At 33.7% G+C, this 24,668-nt stretch overlaps 3 protein-coding genes across 4 annotated transcripts in view; 1 reads left to right on the plus strand and 2 right to left on the minus strand.

Annotated features, from left to right (window-relative positions):
* Nucleotides 1-2: 2 nt before the first annotated feature.
* On the minus strand, nt 3-9,372 carry gdi1 (GDP dissociation inhibitor 1). The gene is made up of 11 exons (XM_073822932.1): nt 9,088-9,372; nt 7,696-7,803; nt 7,408-7,507; nt 6,428-6,562; nt 6,139-6,337; nt 5,919-6,050; nt 5,728-5,827; nt 5,470-5,641; nt 5,140-5,284; nt 4,859-4,913; nt 3-2,075 (listed from the first exon to the last, which is right to left on the minus strand). Exons 1-11 carry the CDS (start codon nt 9,130-9,132, stop codon nt 1,923-1,925), a joined length of 1,344 nt encoding a protein of 447 aa, XP_073679033.1. The 5' UTR covers nt 9,133-9,372; the 3' UTR covers nt 3-1,922.
* Nucleotides 9,373-10,713: 1,341 nt separating this feature from the next.
* atp6ap1b (ATPase H+ transporting accessory protein 1b) lies at nt 10,714-17,878 on the plus strand. The gene is made up of 10 exons (XM_073823380.1): nt 10,714-10,865; nt 11,071-11,197; nt 12,276-12,350; nt 12,456-12,649; nt 14,115-14,146; nt 14,267-14,352; nt 14,826-15,067; nt 15,151-15,201; nt 16,782-17,019; nt 17,543-17,878. The coding sequence occupies exons 1-10, from the start codon at nt 10,741-10,743 to the stop codon at nt 17,750-17,752; spliced, it is 1,380 nt and encodes a 459-aa protein (XP_073679481.1). The 5' UTR covers nt 10,714-10,740; the 3' UTR covers nt 17,753-17,878.
* A 2,344-nt stretch (nt 17,879-20,222) lies between these two features.
* LOC141291257 (complement receptor type 2-like) overlaps nt 20,223-24,668 on the minus strand; it is a 54,707-nt gene continuing 50,261 nt past the window's right edge. For both annotated transcript variants that reach the window (XR_012340306.1, XR_012340305.1), the window contains one exon: nt 20,223-20,243. The gene's annotated coding sequence lies outside the window, so the exon portion shown is untranslated. The remainder of the gene's footprint in view (nt 20,244-24,668) is intronic.

The raw sequence follows: 24,668 nt of genomic DNA on the forward strand, positions 1-24,668 counted from the left end.
AGAAAGATTGAGTTTCATTTTATTCATATTTATTTTTGTTGCACAAGACTGCTCAAACACGAGATGAAATTCACAACTTAAAATTGTCGAGTTTGTGTGTCAGTTTTTTTTAAAGATGTTTAGTTGTTTCAACATTGAAAACGAAAGACAAAACGAAAATAAATACAGTACAAAACAGTTAATCCAAACATATGCGACAATATGCTGGAGAGGTGCAAAAGATAACAAATATAGCAATGCAGCGTAAAATCTATTTGATTCCAGTTATCATTAATTCACAATCTAATTTGTGCACTAAGGAAGAGAGTTCAAGAACTGTATGCTTCTATGTGAATCTATAAGGCCATAAGTGACTTTGGCCCAATACAATTCAAGAAAGTAATGAAACTCACACTTGTTTTCCATTCAAAATAAACAAGGGGGGAGAAAAAAACTACAGTCAAAGGCTTGTTTCTCAGCAAAGGCGAGTATGGAAAACATGACAATGCTCGTATAGTCTACACCGAAAGCTATACAGTGAGAATTCAAACAGCACACCGTTATCATCTGGTCCAGACTAGCATCTACTATAACTATTGATGGCAATTCAAATCATTTGAAAACAAAAACAAGCATGATTAGAGATAGTGAAAATGACTCTTGTGGTTTCTACAAATAGATATTAAAGATGCTGATTGCATGATGCAGTGAAAATCTTTACAGTACACAGGGAGAGGCATAGTGTTCATCACAATTCAAAGTTAGAGAGCATGTGTGTATTTAGTAGACTGCAGTCAGCCTGGTTTACAAAAGCCAGAACATCAACGGATATGGCTACTATCAAATACCAAAGGATCTGATACTCATTAAATTCACATTATCGTTTACTTCTGCAGCTGTGGGAGTTAAAATTGCTTCCACATTCTTATTAAGACTCATTTCCCGTAACAGACTAAGCGATTGATTTGTTATGCTTTTTTGCATTCGCATTCGATAACAGCTGTACGTACAGTGTATCGGCTTCACTACAAACAAAATGAATGATAGCAGGAGGGTGAGGAATGTAGAATAAGGTCATTAGAAATCGTGATGTTTTTAAGTTAGCTACAAGTTAATGGCTTACAGTTCACTTCTATACTGCATATTATACATCTCATTCAATTTAGTTGAGTCAAAAATCCACCAATAATAATATTAATAATAATAAAAAAGAATTAAATAACTTTAAAGACCAGTGAGTGGTCGAGCAGAATAGGAAATGGAATGATATGAGAGTGTCAAAGTGTCAGATCTAGCAAATTTTTGTGTTTTAAGTATTATCAATATCATATTACATCCTTTTCAAAGTGTCAAACTGTAGTGTTAAATGGAAAGTGTTTAATATGTTTGTCAGTGACACTTTCCTAAAGTACAGGAAGGCTGCTGTTCACATGAAGCTGTTAAATGTCAAAGTGACGACAGTATGCTAAACTAACAGTCAGTCGGGGATACTTCACGAAAGTTGATGAGAAATGGTTTTAAATCTCCTTCGGTATTTTCGGAATCGTTCACATGTAAGGGACGATATTCATAGAACAGAAAGACACGTGTTTCACTTCAACAGGATATTTTGCGCAAACGATGCATACTGCTTGTGTACGAATCTAAAATAGCATGTTGGTGTGAGCCCACTTTGTAGTGCAGAGTTGTGGAATGTGAGCGATAGAGCGTCTGTGTGTCTGTGTGCTGAACTGTAAGTATCTGAACAGAGACACGGGAGGGGTGTGGAGACAATGAGCAAGGGGCACGCTGGGAAAGATAAGGCCGGTTGAAAGAGATTTACGGCATTGTCGATTCTGTGTAAACCTCTCTGAACCCAGCGTGGTAAATGTCGTTCAGCCCGCCTCATCTCTCTTACTCCGTCTGATCATTGCCTCTCCACTCCTCCGCCGCTTCTCCACCCCTCACTGCTCGTCCTCGCCAAAGACGTCGTTCTGTTTACGCTTCATGTTCTCAAAGTCGAAGTCACTGCCTGTCATGCGCTTGTAGATGTCCTTGATGTCGTTGCAAGTTGTTTCGAAATGAGTGGTGGCATCGTAGGACCGTGATGCAAAAACCTGGAAAAATGACAACGAAAAAAAGTGGTTATGTTCGGGATTGAAGCCCAGCAGAAGCCCTTACTGAAAGAAATTACTGTGAAGTCTGTTGTTATTGTTAACTAATGCTATTAAACTAGTTGTTGCTAGTTTAATAGCAGAAATAAAAATAATGTTAAAAAGAAATATAAAAAAAATATTTATTATTAAAATTATTATTTACAAAGCTGAAATAATAATAATATAAAATATAAGTATATTTATTAAGTTTAAGTCTTTTATCTAAAGCTTATATTTTACTATTTTTATTATTATAGCTTATATAAAAATTTTGAAAAAATTTTTTGGAAACAATTTTTTAATATATATACATATATTGGATAAAAAAAACTTTAAATTTAAAAAAACTTAAATTAGAAATGTTTCTAAGTTGATGTAGTAAAATTAAACTATAAACTTAAAAATAGAAATATTTTTAAATTAAATTACATTTAAAACGATTAAATTTAAAACTATTAAATTAAACGATTCAAATAATTTTTGTTAATTGAAATAAAGCTGAAATAATATTAAATATAAGTTTACTAAATAAGTTTAAGTCTTTTATCTAATGCTTATATTTAATCTTATTTCAGCTTAAATGAAAATTCGAAATGTTTCCTTGCAAACTAAATGAAATAAAAGTTTAGGGTGAAACACTATTTCTAAACCTAAAAATGAAATAAAAATAAATTCAAGCTAAATAGAAATAATTAAAATATTAAAATCACAAGTTTACTTATTAAGTTTAAGTCTTTTATCTAATGCTTATATTTAATATTATTTCAGCTTAAATGAAAATTTAAAACATTTCCTTTTCCTTGCAAACTAAATGAAATAAAAGTTTAGGGTGAAACACTATTTCTAAACCTAAAAATGAAATAAAAATAAATTCAAGCTAAATAGAAATAATTAAAATATTAAAATCACAAGTTTACTTATTAAGTTTAAGTCTTTTATCTAATGCTTATATTTAATATTATTTCAGCTTAAATGAAAATTTAAAACATTTCCTTGGAAACAGTCCAAAATAAATCAGATTGAAGTACTAAAATTAAACTGAAATAAACATGAATTAAAGCTAAATAGAAATACTTACAAATTAAACAACTAAAATACTTTTTGTTAATTGAAATAAAGCTAAAATAATATTAAATATAAGCATTAGATAAAAGACTTTTAACTTAATAAGGATATTTAAATTTAATATTATTTCAGCTTAAATGAAAATTCAAAACATTTCCTTCGAAACTGTCCAAATTAAATCAAGTTGAACTACTAAAATTAAACCATAAATTGAAGTAAACATAAATTAAAGCTAAATAGAAATACAAATTAAACTATTAAAATACTATTAAAATAAAGCTGAAATAATATTGAATATAAATATACTTATTAAGTTAAAGTCTTTTATCTAATGCTTATATTTAATATTATTTCATCTTAAATGAAAGTTAAATTTTTTTTCTTTGAAAATAAATGTAATGAAAGTTTAGGGTGAAATAATATAATTTTTAAACCTAAAACTAAAATAATAATAATAATAATAATAATAAAGTTAAAATAAATATAAAAAAATGTAACTATTAAAATTATTCTCATTACCTGAAACAAAGCTGAAATAATACTAAATATAAGTATATTTAATAAGTTTAAGTCTTTTATCTAAAGCTTATATTTTATATTATTTCAGATTATATAAAAAATGTCAAATTTGCTTTGTAAACTAACTGAAATAACAATACATGAAACCTAAAAAGAAATATTAAAAAATTAAACTATTAAAATAATTTCCGTTAACTGAAATAAAGCTAAAATAAATTTAATTATAAGTACACTTATTAAGTTTAAATCTAATATTTATATTTAATATTATTTCAGCTTAAATGAAAATTAGAAATGTTTCCTCAGAAAATATCCAAAATAAAACAAATTGAAGTACAAAAATTAAACCAAAAACTGAAATAAAAACAAATGAAAGCTAAATATAAATATTTAAAAAAAATTAAATGAATAAAGTAATTTGCGTTAATTTAAATAAATCTGAAATAATATTAAATCTGTGTAGTTATTACCTAAAACAAAAAAAGAAAGCTAAATATAAATATTTAAAAATGAAACTATTAAAATAATTTTCATTAATTGAAATAAAGCTGAAATAATACTCAATGTAAATATACTTATTGGGTTGAAGTCTTTTATCTAATGCTTATATTTAATATTATTTCAGCTTAACTGAAAATTAGAAATATTACCTTGGAAAACAAATTAAATACAATTTTAGGGTGAAACACTATAATTTATAAACCTCAAACTAAAAAAAAAAAGCTATATATATACATATATACGTTTAAAAATTAAAACTATTAAAATAATTTTCATTAATTGAAATAAAGTTGAAATAATATTAAATAAAAGTATACTTATTGGGTCGAAGTCTTTTATCTTATGCTTATGTTTAATATTATTTCAGCTTAAATGAAAATTAGAAATGTTTCCTTGTAAACGAAATGAAATAATAGTTTAGGGTGAAATACTATCATTTCTAAACTGAAATAAAAATAAATGAAAGATATAATAAATATTTTTAAATGAAAGTGTTAAAATAATTTCCGTCGAGTGAAAAAAAAAAAAAATTAAATATACTTGAAATAAAAGTTTATACTATAATCACTAAACTATAAATACTAAAACTGCATGAAAATATAACAAATTCAAAATAATAAACACTACAGTAGTAGATAAATAATATTTAAATAGTATACCTGGCTCTCTGTACCATCATCTGTGGGTTCATACATGTCACTGATGGCCACAAACCTGTAAAATTGACAAAATATAAAAAAATTGCAGTCATGTAGTATGATATGTGTGTTTAGTACAACATTTAGCTGTGCTCCATGAATTTAGTGTATATTTTTTTAAATATACTAATACTAAATGGTTACATTTTTCTAAACCATGTTACTTGATATTAACATTATTAAAGTTCTTCACTAAAAGCCAAATAAGGTATAGAAAGCACAGACAAAAAGAGTAAACTGACTTTTGGTCAATAGGCTCGAGGAGTTCCAGAGCAGGTTCGATTTCAGCTTCAGGATCAGAGGTTTCCACAGTGGTGCTTGCAATGGCGATGTATTTCCCCTGAGCCGCCACATTATGAGCATAGGAGATCATGCAAACATAGATATCTGCAGGCAAACATCAACAAAATGTGCATGAAATTCTCATTACCTCACTTTTGCCACTCAGCTCAGCTCGTTTTTTAAATGAAAGCAGCGCCATCTAGTGGACACTACACACAAGTACTGACACACACAGTTCTAGTGCAAATGTTTCTCTGCAAATATTCCAAAGTTGATATATTGTCACCAACCTGATTTGCGGTTAACCTGATTCTGAGGGATGATGATCTGGCAGGAATTGGCATCATTAGTGTTTTTAATGGGATGGCTGAGGACGCAGATGACCCGGATCACCTGACCGACTTTGTGCACGCGGTCCGGGATGTAGCTAGGGTCACAGATGAGCTGCTTGCAGCGGGCAACCTAAAAAAAAGCAGGATGACTGAGCCTGATTGACGACTGATTTTGAGTTATATCCCACGGCAACAACACTCATCCGAAGAATTTACCTCTCCCTCCGATTTCACGCCCACCACATGTCCTCCCTCCATCACGATCTCGTCCACTGGTTTGTTCAGCATGTAGGTTCCTCCATAAATTGCACTTAACCTGTAAGTTCAACCATATATATAACACAAGGACTTCACAATGACGCTCAACACATGATAACTAAAATGATCAGATGGGAGGAGCGACTGACCTAGCAAACCCTTGAGGAAGCTCCCCTAATCCGTACAGAGGGTAGAGGTATGGGCTCTTCCCGTAGCGCGCCAGAGACTCGCTGTAGAGCTTGATCCTATTGATGGTCTCCAGACACGGCTGCTCAAGGTAACTAAGGAAGAATTCAATAGAGTTCAGTGCATTTATCACCAATTCAAAAGAATTTCTTCTCATAATTTCTTCTCACCAGTGACACCTACTCATCTGTCCTGTAGAGGGCCAGGGCATGTCCCGTGAAGTCGACGACGTCCTGTCCTAAATCAAACTTCTTGTACACGTCTCCCATTGTTGTGAGTTTGGGATCGACGCCCTCAAAGGTCTTGGGGTCATTCTCGTCAAAGTTGGCCACAAAAACGAGGAACTTGCGGAAACGTCTCTTCTCAAACATTCCCATTAGGTCTAAGCAACACAAGTCACATGTCAGGTAAATGAATCAGCATTTTTATGATCAAAAATTGTATTATTGATTTAATTCTAATTCGGACTTACTTGAAGCCAGTGCCTCTGTCTCAGTAGAGGGCACTTTGTAGATTTTTCCTCCTTTATACACAAAGCTTCCCTCAACCACTTTGAAGTCAAGGTATCTGGTGACTTCAGTGTATAGAAGCATCTTAACTAACTGACCTTGAGGAAGATAATGACAAAGAGCAGTGGTACATCATTGTTCTGAATATTATAAAAAATTACAGACTTGCATGAATTAAAGGCACAATATGTAAGCTTCTGCTGCTAGAGGGCGCATTTTCAAAACAAATAGAGAAACAAAGGCATAGTTTGATGACGTCGTGATTGAGTGTGGAATCATGGGAGTGGTTGTCTTCATCCCCACAGCCAATGCAATCTGACGGGACTCAGGCAGAAATCATGTCCATGGATGAGCTAATGTATAAAGGACTTATTACGGTCACTGTAATATGAAGCAGGGTGGGGCTGAAAAGTTGTGGAAGCGAAACGAGGAAGATGGAGCGAGTGCTAATGAAGAACGAGCGCATGTTTGAAAACAGCTGAGCTTTTATTATGCTATAGTTGACTGCTTCCACTTCTTCCGGTCATGCTAAAAAAAATGAAAAAGCAGCGCTGTTTTAACATACTAGTTACATTTGAGTGTGTTGAAAGTTATGTTATAATGCTACTCTGAGCATTTGGTACTTGTCTAATAAAATGTATCACATATTAAAATGTCTTTGGAGTTGATGTTTTCTACAAAATAAAACCTGAAATCAGGGGTGTTGGCAGGCAACGCAAGGATATGGTCCGTTTCACTAGTTAAAATTGCTTATTTCTCTGGATTTTAACATTCTTCGAAACATTTGGGATGATGTAAGTACACAAGTCAGCAAAATATATAACACTGTTCTAGTGGTTTGTGACTATTTTAATCAAAAGATCTTACATATTCTGCCTTTAATCGAATCTAATCCGAAAACAATATTATCACACCAAAAATCATGTTACTTGAGTATTTTTACCATTGGCCATTAAGAATTTAGGAATAAGATCCACGTTCCAGTCTCTTCCCCGTCCCATTGACTCTGGAGGGCTGTCTGAAATCCCAAATCTCTTATAGAGCTGAAAGAAAAGCATTTTTTTTAAAGTGTATTTTATATTATTATAAACATTGATATTAAAATAAATTATTCGTTTGTTAAAATACATAGTGACATGTATTTTTGCAATTATACAATTATAGTAAATGTGTAATATCAAACAGACACAAGAATGGAGTATTAACAGTGGTAAATGCGAAGCATCCTCACCTCCTCCAGGGGTGTGATGGAGGAACTTTCCCCACCGTAGTATGGATTTCTGTCCATATGCAAAACTTTTTTCCCATTCACAGACATGATCCCAGAAAGAATACATTCCTACACAAACAAACATTATTTAGTTCTATACATAATCTGTCATGGATATATATTTCTATTTTTTCGGTTCATCTGTTGACAGGGCAGCGGGTATCTATCCATTGCCTTTACTTCCGTGTTAAACACTGGGATGGATGCGAGTCACCCCACCCAACTAGTGATGGAAAGTCCGAATCATTTCCGCGAATCGGTTCCTTCGAACAGTTCTCATTGTAATGAAGCGCTTCGAAATATCTACGTCTACGTCAATCTGACATCGTAGCGTGGCCTATTTAATGTTTTTTTAATCTGTGTTTATTGTACATTTGTGTGTTCCAATTCCGTTTGCTACAGCCATGACATTAAAAGTAATCATTTAGAACTTAAATACAATTTACAGTTACATCAAACAATACCAGAATTATTATAAAGTGTTTACACGTTTTACTGTTTGTGTGTTAAAACGTCCATGTAATCAAGTCGTAAATACATTTAAATACAAACAGCATACATTTCTGGTATTCGGATTTTAAAGAGCCGCTCAGATCGATTCACTGAAAAGATTCGACTCCCAAGAACAATTCGTTCACGAATCGGACATCGCTACACCCAGCCCACATTATGAGCCGCAGCCCAGATCAGCCACTATCCTCCATCAGGAAAATAGAATAAAAACACTTCTGCTTTTTACGTTTTTGTTGTTATTATTATTATCAACAATACTGATTTTGCACGCATTTATGCAATGTCAAGCTCCCACGTTGGTTAAATTGGGCTCTTTAGATTATAACAATAACACAAATAAAAACCATTAAATCCAGAATTGCAGGCGAACAATGAACTAACATCACTTAGGAATAATACAGCTTTTACGTTGGCAAAGCCTTAAAGCCAAAATATCAGCAATGAAAACCTATATTTCCCCTATTTCGACGCACGGGCAAACGGGATACCTGATGCCACTCCTTAGAACCAGACACTGAGAGAAGAATCATTCATTACTTTTTAATAACCGCTTTCATGTCAACATAATGATGCAGCCTCAACGGCTTTGAAAATTCAGGGGAAGGTGGATTTGGGATGGATTGCACTCGCATTCAGGCAGAAATTGCGAGAAATGCTGGCTCACTAGACACACATACAGTATTGGTCCAAAGGATGCGTCAGCAATAGGCCCTCGGGTTCAATCTAACGCAAAGCATCTTTGTTCCCAGAAACATTTATTAGCATCGGAGGATCCATCGGCAATATCTTAATCTGTTTCCCAAGCGAGCGAGTCCTCAGTGACCCGAATGCGTTACTCACTGTGAGTCCGGTGCCCAATACGATAACATCATATTCCTCATCCATGTTGAATTAAGTTACAGTGGATCCCGTCTCCAGCCAAATTTCCGCTGCAAAAAAAACTGGAAAACGCTGTTGATGCAACAAAATACCTATGCAGAATCAGTCGGTTGTCCTATCAGCGGCAAAAACGCCCTCTTTGCAAACAATTATCGCTCAAATAATTTGATACGTATCACAATTGATCACTGACTGTGGTGCGACCGGCGAGAACAACCAAAGATGGCCCTAACCGCAACACGAGCTCCAGCGGTGCGGAGACATTCGCGAAATAATATAGTGCACCTCGCTAACCGGAGATGATCAACATTGCTACGAATGTCATCATCCCAGAATTACAATTCAGCCGTAAATATAGATGCTTTAATAATATCAACGATCATTCATATCCTGGGTAATCTTATTGGAAACATTCGAATACCCTCGGTGATACTTTCATTTCCCCATCTTACAGCTGAATGGCACAGGGCGCAGTCACAGTACCAGATATCCCTCCGCCGACAACACTGGATGAAGCCTCTCTAAATAATGCGTGAATTAACGTGGTGATGATTAAGATAAGAGATGTTTAGTGTTTGTCTACTAATACGTCAACATGCACATAATAATATGTGATGTTAGTAATTAAAACAAGCCTTGATTAAAATGACATACAGAGTCTGTCTGTCAATATTTAAACCCAATAAAGTGGTCATGAAATTACAGCGTCATGCACTGTTCTCTGTACGTCGTAAATGCTAACTTTACGTTGAGTATTAAAAAACGGATTATCTCTATGTAGGCTTACAAAACAAAGTTCGTTATTAATTATATTTTTGCAAGTAGTTGCGAGAACTGATGATTGTGCATATAGGCTACATAAAGGAGACAAACGAGAGTTAAATTCTTAAACTGAATTTGAAATTAAAATACATTTCTGTTTCTACACGATAATGCAAGTACCTTTATTAGTTTAAAATGTGACCCCTGTGGTAACAATGTATTTTACAGTGCTATGGACCATATATAGATAGATAGATAGATCTATACACTATGAATCAAAAGTTTTTGAACAGTAAGATTTTTAATGGTTTTTAAAGAAGTATCTTCTGCTCACCAAGCCTGCATTTATTTGATGCAAAATATACAGCTAAAGCAGTAATATTGTGATATATTTTTACTATTTAAAATAACTGCTTTCTATTTGAATATATTTTAAAGCTTCTAAAGCTGATTTTTTTAGCGTGATCCTTCTGAAATCATTCTAATAGGCTATTCTGATTTGCTGAATTAGATTTTTTCAGTTTCTTTGATGAATAAAATGTTCAGAAGAACAGCATTTATCTGAAATTGAAATCTTTAACGTTATGAATGTCTTTATCACTTTTAATCAATTTAAAGCATCCTTTATTTTTCTATTCATCAAAGAATCCTGAAATTCTCATTTTCTTGCTTGCCAGCAAATAATGCAAATGTTTATTTTATGATGTTCAGCGTTGAGACGCTGCATCCCGCGCCTGCGCAGTGCGCTCAGGAGACGTGAACGAATCGAGTCAGAAGAGAATCACATGATTGAGGAAAAAAAGCCGTCACATGATCATCAGCTCTCTGCCATTCACGTGACTCTCCTGCAGAATGACGGAAGTAGGAATGCGGCGGAGTAGTCTCTCAACAATGGCCTTCACCTCGGTTTTATTATTTATCTGTTCGATTTATAGCTGTTATGCTCAAGTGCCTCTGCTCATGTGGACCAGTGATGGGTACGTCACACGTTGTTTATTTGATATTGTTTTTATATTGATTTGTATAGAAACTCCAGAACACTACTGTGCTTTTGGTATATAGGCTATGTTTAGGTAGCTAAATCAGCTAAGAGTGACATTGGATAGCGTTTGGTAGAGGTTTCAAGTCAGCCTGATTCTGTTAAGGATGGTTGCAAACTGAATGATATTTTTGTCAATACAGGTCCAGCATGCCACATCTTGCCCAACCAACAGCTGGTCAGACAGTATCCGGTGGGCAGCTGGCGTCTTATATGAAATCTGCCTTCTCCATTGCTCCACATAATGTGCTGATCTTCCTACAGGACAAGGTAAAATGCCCAGTTTGTTTAAAATGTGGGGTAAATAGTCCTTTCTTGTGTTTTTATCTGCTATATGTGACCCTCGACCACAAAACCAGTCATAAGGGTATTTTTAATAAGCTTTCCATGGATGTATGGTTTGTTGGGATAGGACAATTTGGCTGAGATACAGATATTAAAAAATCTGGAATCTGAGGGTGAAAAAAAATCAAAATGTTGAGAAAATCACCATTAAAGTCCAAATGAAGTTCTTAGCAATGCATATTACTAATCAAAAATTAAGTTTTAAAATATTTACGGTATGAAATTTACAAAATATCTTAATGGAACGTGATCTTTAATTAATATTCTAAAATAAAGATTTTTGGCTTAAAAGAAAAATGGATAATTTTAAATAATTTTTGGCTTTTGCTACAAATATAACTGTGCTTCTCAAGCTACTGCTGGTCCAGGCTTACATCTAGTCTTTAGGACATTTGATTAGTCTTATTATACTATTTTATCTAGTTATGTGACTATATTAATTGTTAAAATATGTGAAACTATGTTAATGTTAGAAAAAAAAAAACATGCTTGTAAAGGTAATTATGCCCTTTAAAATCAATTCCACACATTGTCCCTAAATGAAAAACATTGGTGAAAACCTTTACAATGCAGTAGGAATGTATTTTACAATGTGGAACTATTAGTGAAATAGTTTCCTCCTCTTACACTGATATTTTTACTCGTAGTTACTGGACTTGTCAGTATAGTGTGACTTTGAGCCACAGTCTTACTTCCTCATCCATCTTCCCTTGGACATACCACTATTTCATTACCCCAGTACAGTTTTGCTCATCTGCAAACTGAAATGACATGCTTTCTTTTGCTTTATTGCAATATTAAACATCAGAGATGTGAAATATTGACTAACATGTGTGATTGGTAGATATTAAAGGGATAGTTCACCCAAAAATAAATATTAAAGCTTTAAATAAAAATAAAATGAAAACAGAAAATATAAAAATAAAACAAAAACTAAAATAGTGTCTCAGTGATACTAAAATAATTACTATAAAAGTTTTTGTCTGCTCTTTCCACTTTATAGCTAAGTATGGAAGACTTCACTTTGTATGGTGGAGTGTTTGGCAACAAGCAAGACAGTGCCTTTTCGAATGTAGAGGTGAGTGTGCTCTCTATCTCTCTCTCTTTTTTTTTAATGCTGGAGGGATAGCACAACTAGATTTCTCTCAACATTCTTGTCAACATTTCTCTCTTGGTATTCAAGTCAGCACTTCAGACGTCCTCCAGTCCCCTAGTGCTGCCAGCCCTGGACTGGTCTGCATCACATTCCATCCTGGAACTCTTCCAGGGAGAGCTGGGTATCCCAGCAGTCCACATCGACCCCAGCACCCTGAAGGAAATCAAGCTGAACACCGCACAGCCTTCACTTCTGGCCGTTCGTCTCCCTTACACTGCGGGGTAAGATGTTCTATAATGTTATTTATTTTTATCTTTTATCTTACAAAAGTGTTCAGATATTAATTTTAAGCTCTTTCATTCTATTCATCTGGATAACTTTCTGCAACACAGGGACTAAAATATAGCATTTACAGCTTTTTCAAAGAATACATTTTAATATTAAACAAAGTCATGCCAAAATGATTGATTGTGTTTCAGAGCTTTGTGATAAAACAAACGGAGCTTAATATTTAAGTAAAATGCAGAAACTGGTTAAAGGAGAAGTTCACCTCCAGAACAAAGATTTACACATTTACTTACCCCTTTGTCATCCAAGATGTTCATGTCTTTCTTTCTTCAGTCATAAAGAAAAAAATTCAGGAATGTTCTCCATATAATGGACTTCTATGGTGTTCCTGAGTTTAAACTTCCAAAAAGCAGTTTAAATGCAGCTCCAAAGGGCTCTAAACGATCCTTGCCGAGGAAGAATGGCCTTATCTAGCGAAACGGTAGGTTATTTTCTAAAAAAAAAAAAAAAAAAAAAAATTGACAGTTTATATACTTTTTAACCTCAAAAGCTCGTCTTGTCTAGCTCTAAGTGAACTATGTATTCCAGTTCATGATAGGTAGCGTATGTTGAAAAACTCCCATCTCATTTTCTCCTCCAACTTCAAAATCAACCAAAAAATGAATCAAAAATGACCATTTTTTGTAAAGGGTGTTTGTCCCTCATTGCACATTTACTTTGTAAACACTGAGTTGGTACTTCTGCTGCGATTTTGATGTTGGACGAGAAAATTCGATTTTTTGACATACCCTAATTGTATTGACCCAAAATGCATGCAGAGTTGACGCAGAGCTAGACAAGATGAGCATTTGAGGTTAAAAAGTATGCTCTTTGAGCCCTTTGTAGCTGCATTTAAACTGCATTTTGGAAGTTTAAACTCGTGGGCACCATAGAAGTCCACTTTACAAAGTAAAAAATCCTAAATTGTTTGCCTCGAAAAAACAATTTCTTTACGACTGAAGTAAGAAAAACATGAACATCTTGGATGACAAAGGGGTGAGTAAATTATCTGAACATTTTTGTTCTGGAAGTGAACTTCTCCTTTAATGTCTGAATGTTTTTGCAAGGCACTTTGAATTTCAGTAATAATGTTAAAATGTTAGCTTCCTTTTTTTCTGTTTGTATTGTTGATATTATTTTACCTAAAGGATTCTTAGGTTTTAACAAAGTGTAAATATTAGAGGAAAACTGAAACATAAAAAACTTAAATGGAAATTTGAAATATTTCTTTGGCCCCAACTTAAATAAAATAAGTTAGTTGAAGTACAAAAATTCTTAATAAAGAACTGAGAGCTTAAAAAAAAACTTGTGTTAATAACAAAAGTGCACAACAAAATTACAATTTAAATGTTAATAGATACTATAAAGGTATATAAATAATGAAAAAATAACACTGTTTTTGCTTTGTTTGAATGTCAGGCATCAGACAAAGGAACTGCTTTTGAAAAATGGTGAGTAGTTACTTTTCTTGATCAGGTTTGGTAATTATTTTAATATAACTTTGAACTTTATGCCGTGTGTTTGTCAGCATCGTACTATACCATAGTATGTAAGATTTCTTTTCTGATTAGATGCGATCATCGGAGAGGTCCTCAACATGTTCAAATCTCAGGATGTGCCTTACACTGCTGTATACACCGGCTTAAAGCCCTCTAGAGTAAGTCTTCACATTTACCTTACATTTACATTTATCCGTTTCACAGATGCAAAAATCACAAGGACAAAGTTAGTGTGTACAGCACTGTTCTCTCACATTATGTGCCTCTTCATTTGACATGATAAATTCACAACAGCTTTAATGAAAGACAAAATAACAATGACTTTTGTCATTTGTGACCCTGGACCACCAAACCAGTGATGAGGGTTAATTTTTTAAAATTGAGATTTATATATCATATGAAAGAATAAATACACTTTCCATTGATGTATGTTTTTTTTTATATATACTTACGGTAGGAAATGTATAAAATATGTTTATGATCTTTTCTTAATTTCCTAATGATTTTTGTCATTAAAGAAAAATCTATCATTTTGACTCATACAATGTATTTTTGGCTCTTGCTACAAATATACCCGTGCTACTTAAAGCTGGTTTTGTGGTCCAGGGTCACATTTATCCTTCTTTTGTAGGTCATTGAGGAGACCCCAGTAATGGCAGGGCATTCTGTGGGCCGATCGCTACTTCAGGCACCACCACAGCCGTCTGTGAAACCTCCACTCGTCTTCAACGGCACAGAGGGGCCTTGCATCCTGCTGTGGGCCGACACTCTCATTGCCAGTTATGCTGATCAGGAAGCTGATCTGGCAAGAGACATTTTTAATGGTTCTGCTGAAGTCACAGCTGGTTCAGTTTGCAATGAAACACTGTCAAGGTCAGAACATAATCTAGCAGAAACCAGTATACATTTAATTTCAATGCTTTTCTCTTAAAAGTATCAAATGTTTCATTTTTCAGACTTGTTCTTAATTACAACAACGTTCTGGGTTTGCAGTCCCTCCGGCTTATGTGAGTATTCAACACACAATCTGTCATTGATATGTATTAATTGTGATTTTAATTAACAGGATTTACTGCAATTGTTGATATGAAGGAAGAAAAAAACTAAATTATACAAGGTTTTTACTAAGGGTGAGACATTACTCGTATGTCACGATTCGGGATAATACACAATACTGATCTCACTATACAATACTTATAAAAAATAATTATTATTATAAACCTTATTTTTAAAAATGTACACTACAAAAGTTTGGGATCAGTAAGATTTTTAATATTTTTTTAAAGAGTTCTTTTCTGCTCATGAAGGCTGCATTTACTTGATCAAAAATACAGAAAAAACTGTAGTATTTGTAAAATGTTGTCTTCAGCATATTAAAATAATTTCCAAGGGATCATGTGACACTGATTTATTACTTTTATTTACAATGTTGAAAACAGTTGTGCTGTTTAATCATTATTTTTGGAACCGTGATTCTTTTTTTCAGGACAGCATCAAAGAACAGCATTTATTAAAAATAGAAATAGTTTCTAACAATATAAGCCTTTGCTATTACTTTTTACCAATTTAACATCCTTGGTGAATAAAAGTATTAATTTTCTTAAAAAAAGAGAAAAAACCCACAAACTTTTAAATGGTATTTTATATTGTTACAAAAAATTCTATTTGAATTAAATGCTGTTCTTTTTAACTTTTTGTTAAAGAATCCTGAGAAAAAAGCATCACAGGTTTAAAATATAAACAAAATATTAAGCGGCACAACTGTTTTCAACACTGATAATAAATCAGCATATTAGAATAATTGACATTTGACACTGAAGACTGGAGTAATGATGATAAAAATTCAGCTTTCCGTCATAGGAAATAATTACATTTCCATTTTTAAAACAGTTAAACAGTTATTTTACATTGAAATAATATTTCACAAATTACTGTTTTATTGTTTTATTACTTTAACCAGTAGCGTGTGTATGTGTGTATATATATACATATATATATACTTTTTTATTTTTTTATATTATTTCACCATTTTGTTTTTATTGTATTTTTTTTAATGCAGGTTTGTTGAACAAAACTTTTCAAAAACAGAAAAACTAATTATTTAAAACCTTTAACTAATAGTATATATATTGTTTTATTATGTCACAATTTTATAGTTTTATTTATTTTCAAAGAAGCACATAAGTGACTTGTCAAAAACATTAAAAACCTTTAACTAATAGTGTATATTCAACATTTGAAGTGGAGCATTGAAAACCTTTACAAAACCATACCCGTTCTTGTCTGAGGACAACTTTGAACTTTTTTTGATCCACTTCAAATGTTGACTACTATAGATCAATTTGGGGTAGACCTCACAGTTACATCATTTGCAGCTGTAATATAAATTCAAATGAACCTTTTTAATTCTTTTATTTCATGGCTTCCCTAGACTGCTACTTGAAAATGGTAATTTTCTGACACCAGATAGGCTCCGCCTACTAAAAAACATCATCACTGTTTGCAAACACTGAATTGGTCTATACATTGTTATATTTTTGCACTGTGATGTATTGTAACAATATTATTTTGTGATGCTTTTCCAAAGTTTCTCTATGCGCAAGGTCTTGTTTCCCGTATCTGCTCGCAACTGGTCGGTGATGGAGCAGGTGGTGCTGGAGTATGACGGCCAGAGGGCCATCTTTAATGGCAGTGGCGGGATCTACTCTCCTGCAGAGTATTCTTTCCATTGCCAGAGCGTGAGCAGCACTCAGAGCCCCCTGCTGGTGCCTCGCAGTGCCACAGACAACGCTACCCAATGGAAGCTGTCCTTCACTGATTTTCAGGTATTTTCAAAATATGGTTTTGGAGACGGCCTCATTTACAAAACTCATATGTGACCTAGACCACAAAACCAGTTGTAAGGGTCCATTTTATAAAACTGAGATTTATACATCTGAATACGATTTCAGCTTTCCATTGATGCATGGTTTGTTAGAATAGGACAATATTTGGCTGAGATACAACTATTTGAAAGTCTGGAATCTAAGACAGGGGTGGGGGGGGAATCAAAATATTGAGAATTTCCTTTAAAGTTGTCCAAATTAAGTTCTTAGCAATGCATATTACTAATCAGAAATTAGGTTTTGATCTATTTATGGTAGGAAATTTACAAAATATCTTCATATCTAATGATTTCTGGCTTAAAAGAAAAATAATTGGTCAAGATACAATGCATTTTTGGCTATTGCTACAAATATACCCGTGCTACTTAAGGCTGGTTTTATGGTCCAGCGTCATATATTTAAACAGAGTATACCACAAAAACTCCACATACTGCAGCTGAACGATGCATCATTTTTCTTACAGATCCAAGGCTTTAACGTTACTGGTGGAGACTTCTCGTATGCCAGCGACTGTGCAGGATTCTTCACTCCTGGGATTTGGATGGGCCTGCTGACCTCTCTACTCATGGTGCTCATTCTTACCTATGGCCTGCACATGATCATGCAGCTTCGCACCATGGACCGCTTTGATGATCCAAAAGGCCCAGCGATTTCAGTGCCTCAGAGTGAGTGATTTGAACAAAACAGGAACAACCAAAAACTGTCATGTTGTCAGAATTGTAAAAATATACTTGATTTGAATGTCAAAAATTATGTGTTTGGTAATCAGGAAGTTACAGATCTAGCATGAGTATGAGTGTTTGTATAGTCAAAGGCAAATAATATAAAAATTTATTTTGATGTCTTGTAGAAAGTGGTGACATCGTCATCTCTTATGCCATTTTTTGATTAATTTTGATAACGCTTTACAAAAAGGTTCTATGCAATAAATGCAATAGCTAAAGTAAAATAACCAAACAATTTTCACAGCATTATATATATATATATATATATATATATATATATATATATAGATATGAATATATATTTATAATGCTGTAAAATATACATGTATATGAAGGTTAACGTTTTATATTTGTAAATTAATGTTGGTGAATTGAACGCACACATTTCAATATACATGCATGTTTCTCTGTCTAGAGGTGAATTAGACAGATTTATGAATGCAATAACATTTTTGACACATTTTGCATTAGAACATCTTGTGCTATTTTTTTTTTTTTGACTACTTTTATTTATCTTGTTTTCTAAATCTGGTGGTTTGTTTCTCATATGTACTGGATTTGTGAATGTTAATGTAGTTGTACATTTAAGAGTTGCCAATATTTAATTATGCCAAATGTACAATAAGTGCCTAAGACGGACCAGTCACTGCATGAAAAATGAAAAGTGCTAAATTAATAAACAAGTCGTCATGATAAATTATGAATTACTGGTACTTGGAATGACTAATAAAAGTGCCAAAAATACCCAGTATTTATGTATTTTCAATTTATGAGATGCCCAAAATTCTGTCAACATGTAACGATTGTGTGCTTTATAGTAGATTAAATGCAGCAAAGGTTCTCATAATTTTGCTGTCGGCTGTGCAACAAGTTTCCATTCAAAATATGCCTTAAATATACCATGTTCAGTGTGTTTTGTTGGGCATTGTTGTGAAACATACATTGTATATTTTACAGATTCAAAGTTTATCACTAGATTTGCAATCATGTTATAAACGTCCTTTTTTCTAGTTGAATGATTAAACTCTTAATTGATTCCTCCTTGTAACAATGCTATTAGAGGTGATATTAAGACTAAAGTTTTGAAATGTATCTACTGAAGCAACTGGTCTTGCAACATCTAATTTCAGAACATTACGTTTGTCAAACAGACTCAATGCTCAAATTTGCAACATAAGAGCTAAAAATGAACAAATGGAAACAACTGTCAGTTAATAAGAACTCAGTTTTGTTCTGTTGATGGTGGAGCTTTTATTTTGAGACCATCCAGGCACCCAGACATCTCAGTGAAATACACAATTGCAAAAGGTGAATTTATTTTCGATCAGCTTTGTCGTAATTAAGCATTTATGCCGTCAAAGAGTCATTCCAGTGCATTCCTAGATTAAAATGGCACAAATAATATAGTGGTTCAAAACCCCTATAAACAACAATAAAATTACAAATCTTTAAAATTGCATGCTAAAATGAACAAGCACACAAAAACACTCATTTGGGGAAATATTTTGCTGTTTTGAATTTCTACTTGACCAATTTAACAGAAATATTAACCATAAATAATTTTGCATGACTGCAATTTTTCTAAAGCATGTTAGTATAAATTACAAACATTTTAAAGAAAACCTCTACTACTTTGCCAGTACTAGTACTTTGACAAATACTGTAATTATTAATAAAGACATTATTAAATGTTCAACATCGCAGTAAATTTTGACCGAATTCTCTTTTCTTTTCCTTCATTCTATCAAAGTCTGTAATTAAACAATTAAAACCTATACAAATTCTGCTCAACACATAGAGCTAGACAACACTGAACAAAATGCGGCTGAAAAAGCACTTTATGTACTCTTGCAGTGCAGATTTTAATTGAAAAAATGTTGCCTAATTCTGCTAATCACATTCTGCAGACTATTTACTGGATGCTTAGTTTAATCAAAATGAAAAGTAATAACAGGCAAAACCAACACAAAGCCTTTAGCATTAAACAACATTTGTTTTTGATTACACAATGTGGTTTCAGAGATACTATGGAACGGTTACAAATTCTGACAATCTCTTTTAAATCAGATTTGACTTTCTACGTAAATATTTTACCTAAACCAAATCAGTGAGGCGAAGGGACAGTCAGTGCACTTTTTGGTGTGAACCTTTAGAAGTTCTCAAGAACAATAGCAGAAACATCATTAAGAGAAGAGTGATCACTGTATCAACACAGTGTTAAAAATTAAGTTAGAAATGACAAACAAACACTTTATAAAAGTGAAATCAACCCGACTTCTGTAAAGACAGATCTGTTTCAGAGTACAGAATGGGATAAAGGTAGGAACTGCTAGAAAGGAGTTTGTTCAAATTAAGATGGGCTTTTTTTTTTTTTTTTTTTAAATCAACAGTGGGTCTGATCATGAAGAAATTTGCTGTGGGAAATTGGTAAGCCTCTTGCTGGATTCTGGGAATTGCTTATGTAAATTATATATATTTGATGGATGCTTCACTTGGATTTACTCCGGGACAACTTCATGAAGACCTGTGATTAAACGAGCAAAATTATTATATAGTCAGTAATTCACAAAAAAAACAATGCATATTATACAAATGTTATATGATTATACTATATTATCTACTATATTTTATGTATAAAAAACTGGCAAGTCCGAATAATAGCAGGCTCAGGTAAAAAGCAAAAAGAGAGAAATATTCAATTTTCTAGAAAACACTCGAATATGGAAATACTAAACACTTGGTCATGAGAAAGAACCTTCAAAAATCTAAATGTTCTCCACAATCCTAAACCCTCAACTGACATATTGTATTACTATATTTTGGGATTGACAGGTTTGTGACATCATAAATCTAACCAGACACATTTAAACACCAATGTTTTACAATGTTCAGAAACTCTTCCTGTTTGCTAATGGTGAGGTTAGAAGAAGAAGGTGAATAAGCCTGTATTAGAAAAAGATTTATAGTTCCTATTGTTCTTACCAAGTATATGAGGGGGTTATAATTCATCATGATTATTAGATGCCACCTTGCCAGAATACTGGTGTTTTGAGCTGAAATCCAAAAGTCTGGTGTTGGTCAGCATGTACATGACTGAATAACTGGGTATATTAAACCTCAATCCAGCACACACTTACAAGACCTCACCCCATAGCTAAACACAGACAACCCGTCTACCCCAAAAAAAGCAAAAACACTAAACAAAGACAAACATATAGACTAACGTTCGAAGTACACAACTACATAGACTATTAGCATAAAGGGTTGCAAAAGCAAAGAAATTTCCACAAGAATTTTTCACGGGAAATTATGCAGAATGACACAATTAGCTGCTAAAAAAGGGGCTGTCCACTTTCTCAGCATTCTTTGCTGGTAGAGATTTAACCATTTTTTCAGAATACTCAGTTGCAGTTGAGCTGCAATCTAAAAGTCTGGTGTTGGTCAGGATGTGCATGACTAAACATCTAGAATATTAAACCTAAATCTCAAAGGCATCTCCATTTTCCATGGAAAATGCGTGGAAATCCTACCCAAACTTTCCACCTGTTTTGCAACCACTGAATGCCAAGTTTTTAACTCAATATGAGAGTGTACGAACAAGGAGCATAAGGAACAACTGAGACAGTGCAGATAGCTTACCGTTTCTTGTTATTCCAGTAAACACCGAACCCAAGTATACCTATTAAACAAAGGAATTGCATTACAAATGATTATCCTTTTTTATATTGAACAAAATATCATGTAAAGTTTTTGCCTTTTGGGGCATTATTTTATATGCATTTACACTGCACTTACAAATTGAATAAATAATGTTATGAGATTAATGTTATATATATATATATATATAAACACTGAAATATAGAATTATGAATATGAAACTAAAATGGGGGGAGGGGCAATTTTTTAATTCCTGGCACCCAAATCTTTAAAGCCCAACACAGCAACATATTAACAGATTTTGTGATTATTTTGAATAAAAAGAATGTACAGTACATGTAGATTATCAGGTGAATTATGTAGACTTACCAAATATTGCAAATCCTACACTACCCCCAATAACTCCTTTTTGCCAAGCAGCTGCACAAAAATAAATAAAAACAATACTCAGAAACACTTTTATTAACAGTTCAATGGATTACCACAGTGTACAGCATAGTGTTGTCAAAAATATCGATATTTCGATAAATATCGGTACTGAAATATCTGAATGATACCAATACTAATTTCCCGAAGTATCGATACTAGCCGAGATTTCACTTTCAACTCTACACCACACGTGACCGCAGTGCCTGTCTCGTCTCATTCAAGTGAAGGCTATAGAAAGGCGAGCGCGGCACCCCTGCACAGCAGGAGTGCTATCTGGAAATATTTCGGATATGAAACAAATGAACAAGTACACAAGCAAGCCAATATGTAAGAGTTGTTACAGAGCAGTGCTATCAAAAGGCCACTAATTTCGCAAAATTTATTTATTTATTTTTTTAAATCACACTATTCCACATTCTGAATGCTATGGAAACACAGTGCTTAATTTACAACTATTCACCTGTCATAATAAAGAGAAAAGCCAAATATCTGAAAAAAAAAAAAAAAAAAAACACAAGCATAAAATAGAGTGTTTCTGCTATTTATTCTGCCGTGGAGGTGTTTAGTGTCCCGCCAACAGCAGCAGCAAGTTCAAGTGCTTTCAGCAGAGTTCCACGTTCAAATGCACGCAGTAAGCTTAAACTGGCCGCAAAGCCCCAGCTAAAGTAATAACCATGAATGTGGCGGGGAAAAAAGAAAGGAGATATTCAAATTATTTATTAATAAACTAGTATTTTCGGACTCAGTGTTGCAAAGATGAAGTTGACGATCCTAACTCGCCATCTGCTCACTGGACGCGCTTTTAAAGCCTAAATGCATCTTTATGGATTAGGCCTATAGCTAATAAGAGAGTTTTGTTTTCGATTTGAATTATTTCATTTTACAGTAGTGAAGTAATAATGTAAAGTCAATTTATTACTCTTACATTTATGAGCAAAAATGAAGTTTCACATATCGCTGGCGCCTCCATGTCCTGCAAAGCTTTCACTCTCCGCACAAACGATTGGATATGCGCCTATTAGTACACATCAGAGTATGTGAGCGGAGTGGAGCGGCAACAATTTCCCCTCCGCGCTCAGTGCATTTAATAATCGCTCCGCTCCAGCTCCGCTCCGGGTTCACAATTTCCCGCTCACGCTCCACTCCTCGCTCACTGATATCAGAAACACCGCTCCGCCTTCGCTCCGCGTCAAAAAATTCTGAAATAGTCTAATGTTTGAAATATAATGGTCGTGTTCATAACACATATTAAAAAAAAAAAAAAAAAATACTTCAATAAAACAACAGGAGAGTTCGGAACACTAGTGTGCAAACTTTGTTCCTACTACCACATACCAAGCTATATAACATTGTCAGCATTAAAAGAGTATAACTACTGCTTTATGCAGTGCAAAGTTTGTAATGAAAGTAACAATACATTTGTGTCAGTTATTTTACCTATGGATCGCTGCATTTCTAACAGATTTCTGCTCATTCGAAATCGGATACCATTACATTTGTTGTAATGCATTGTCACAGCGATTGCGTGTGAATAAGTGCTGCACATGTTTAAATGAGGCTTTCAGCTGAATATATTTAGTATCTAGAAGGAACAATCTAATTCCTTGTGAACTATAATTTACCGCTCATGTCCATTCACATTATTTCTGATTTGAGTGATCCATCTCTATCAAGCTAAATATGTTTAACATGTGAATTCCTGCTTATTATGCAGTTATATTACGGACCGTTGGCATGAATTGTACTTATGATGGAGCGGTGGCGGAGCGCACTTGGAGCGAGTGAAAACCACGACGCTCCGACTTTTCAAAAATCCACTCCTCCCTCCATTCAAAATCACACCGCTCCACTCCGCGCTCCGCTCGCACTCCGCTCCGCTCACATACTCTGGTACACATATATCTAGGTTAAACCATTAAACTAATATTGTGATATCCTTTCAGTTTGTGTGTGTGTGTGTATATATATATATAAAAATAAGGATTTTAATTTAAACCGTGATGATTTGAGAAGGCTAAATTGATCTGTCTGCCGCTGGCCGCTTAGTCGTTAATTTAAAACAAAAACTTGAATTTTACAAATAAAACGTGTTCCAAATATATTTCTAAATTAACTTTATAAACTAAAGAAACGAAAATAAATGTAATTACTTTGCTATTAAAAACAGCAGCTGCGCAATGGGGAAGACAGACAGGTTCCAGTTGGACTCGGGCCAGTAATTCTGATCAGCTGTTGAGGTTGTTTTTTTGCAACGAATGTTTGTTTAATAGCCCATTTAACTCTTACTTAACACAGACTGCCAGAATGGACTTTTAGGCATAAATGGAAATGCTCTGTGAATTTGTGACATTTACAGATAAGGATATGACCGTAAACTTTCATACTGAGGATGCAAACGGATCTGTCAAAGCGCCTCACAGGGCAAGTCATTACGCTATCAGCTTCAAAATAGAGATAGTTTAAAATAAGGAATTCTCATGTTTTGGGCAGCTTGGATCAGTAACTCTTCTGCAGCGTCTCAGTCTGTTTCCTTCATATTCTCATATGCACTGTGTCTATAGAAATGCGTCATTCAGTGCTGTTATTTTGACGTGATCCTCTGAAGTTGTACATGCACTGTGAGCGGACCCGAGTAATCGATAATGAGAATCGTTGTCGACAAATTTCATTATCGATAATAATCGATTAGTTGTTGCAGCCCTAGTTTAAATTAACCTTTAACTACTAACTTTAAATTAACTAAGATTAATAAATATTTTGGAAGTATTTTTCATTGTT

The sequence above is a fragment of the Garra rufa genome, chromosome 18 (genome assembly GCF_049309525.1).
Source record: "Garra rufa chromosome 18, GarRuf1.0, whole genome shotgun sequence".
NCBI lineage: Eukaryota > Metazoa > Chordata > Actinopteri > Cypriniformes > Cyprinidae > Garra > Garra rufa.

Coding starts and splice junctions, on each gene's coding strand:
- gdi1 (XM_073822932.1), bottom strand. CDS start 9,132: ATGGATGAGGAATATGATGTTATCGTATTGGGCACCGGACTCACA. Junction 7,508..7,695: donor CCATCACACCCCTGGAGGAG/GTGAGGATGCTT, acceptor CTTTTCTTTCAG/CTCTATAAGAGATTTGGGAT. Junction 6,338..6,427: donor GACAGAGGCACTGGCTTCAA/GTAAGTCCGAAT, acceptor TGTGTTGCTTAG/ACCTAATGGGAATGTTTGAG.
- atp6ap1b (XM_073823380.1), top strand. CDS start 10,741: ATGACGGAAGTAGGAATGCGGCGGAGTAGTCTCTCAACAATGGCCTTC. Junction 11,198..12,275: donor TGATCTTCCTACAGGACAAG/GTAAAATGCCCA, acceptor TCCACTTTATAG/CTAAGTATGGAAGACTTCAC. Junction 15,202..16,781: donor TTGCAGTCCCTCCGGCTTAT/GTGAGTATTCAA, acceptor GCTTTTCCAAAG/TTTCTCTATGCGCAAGGTCT.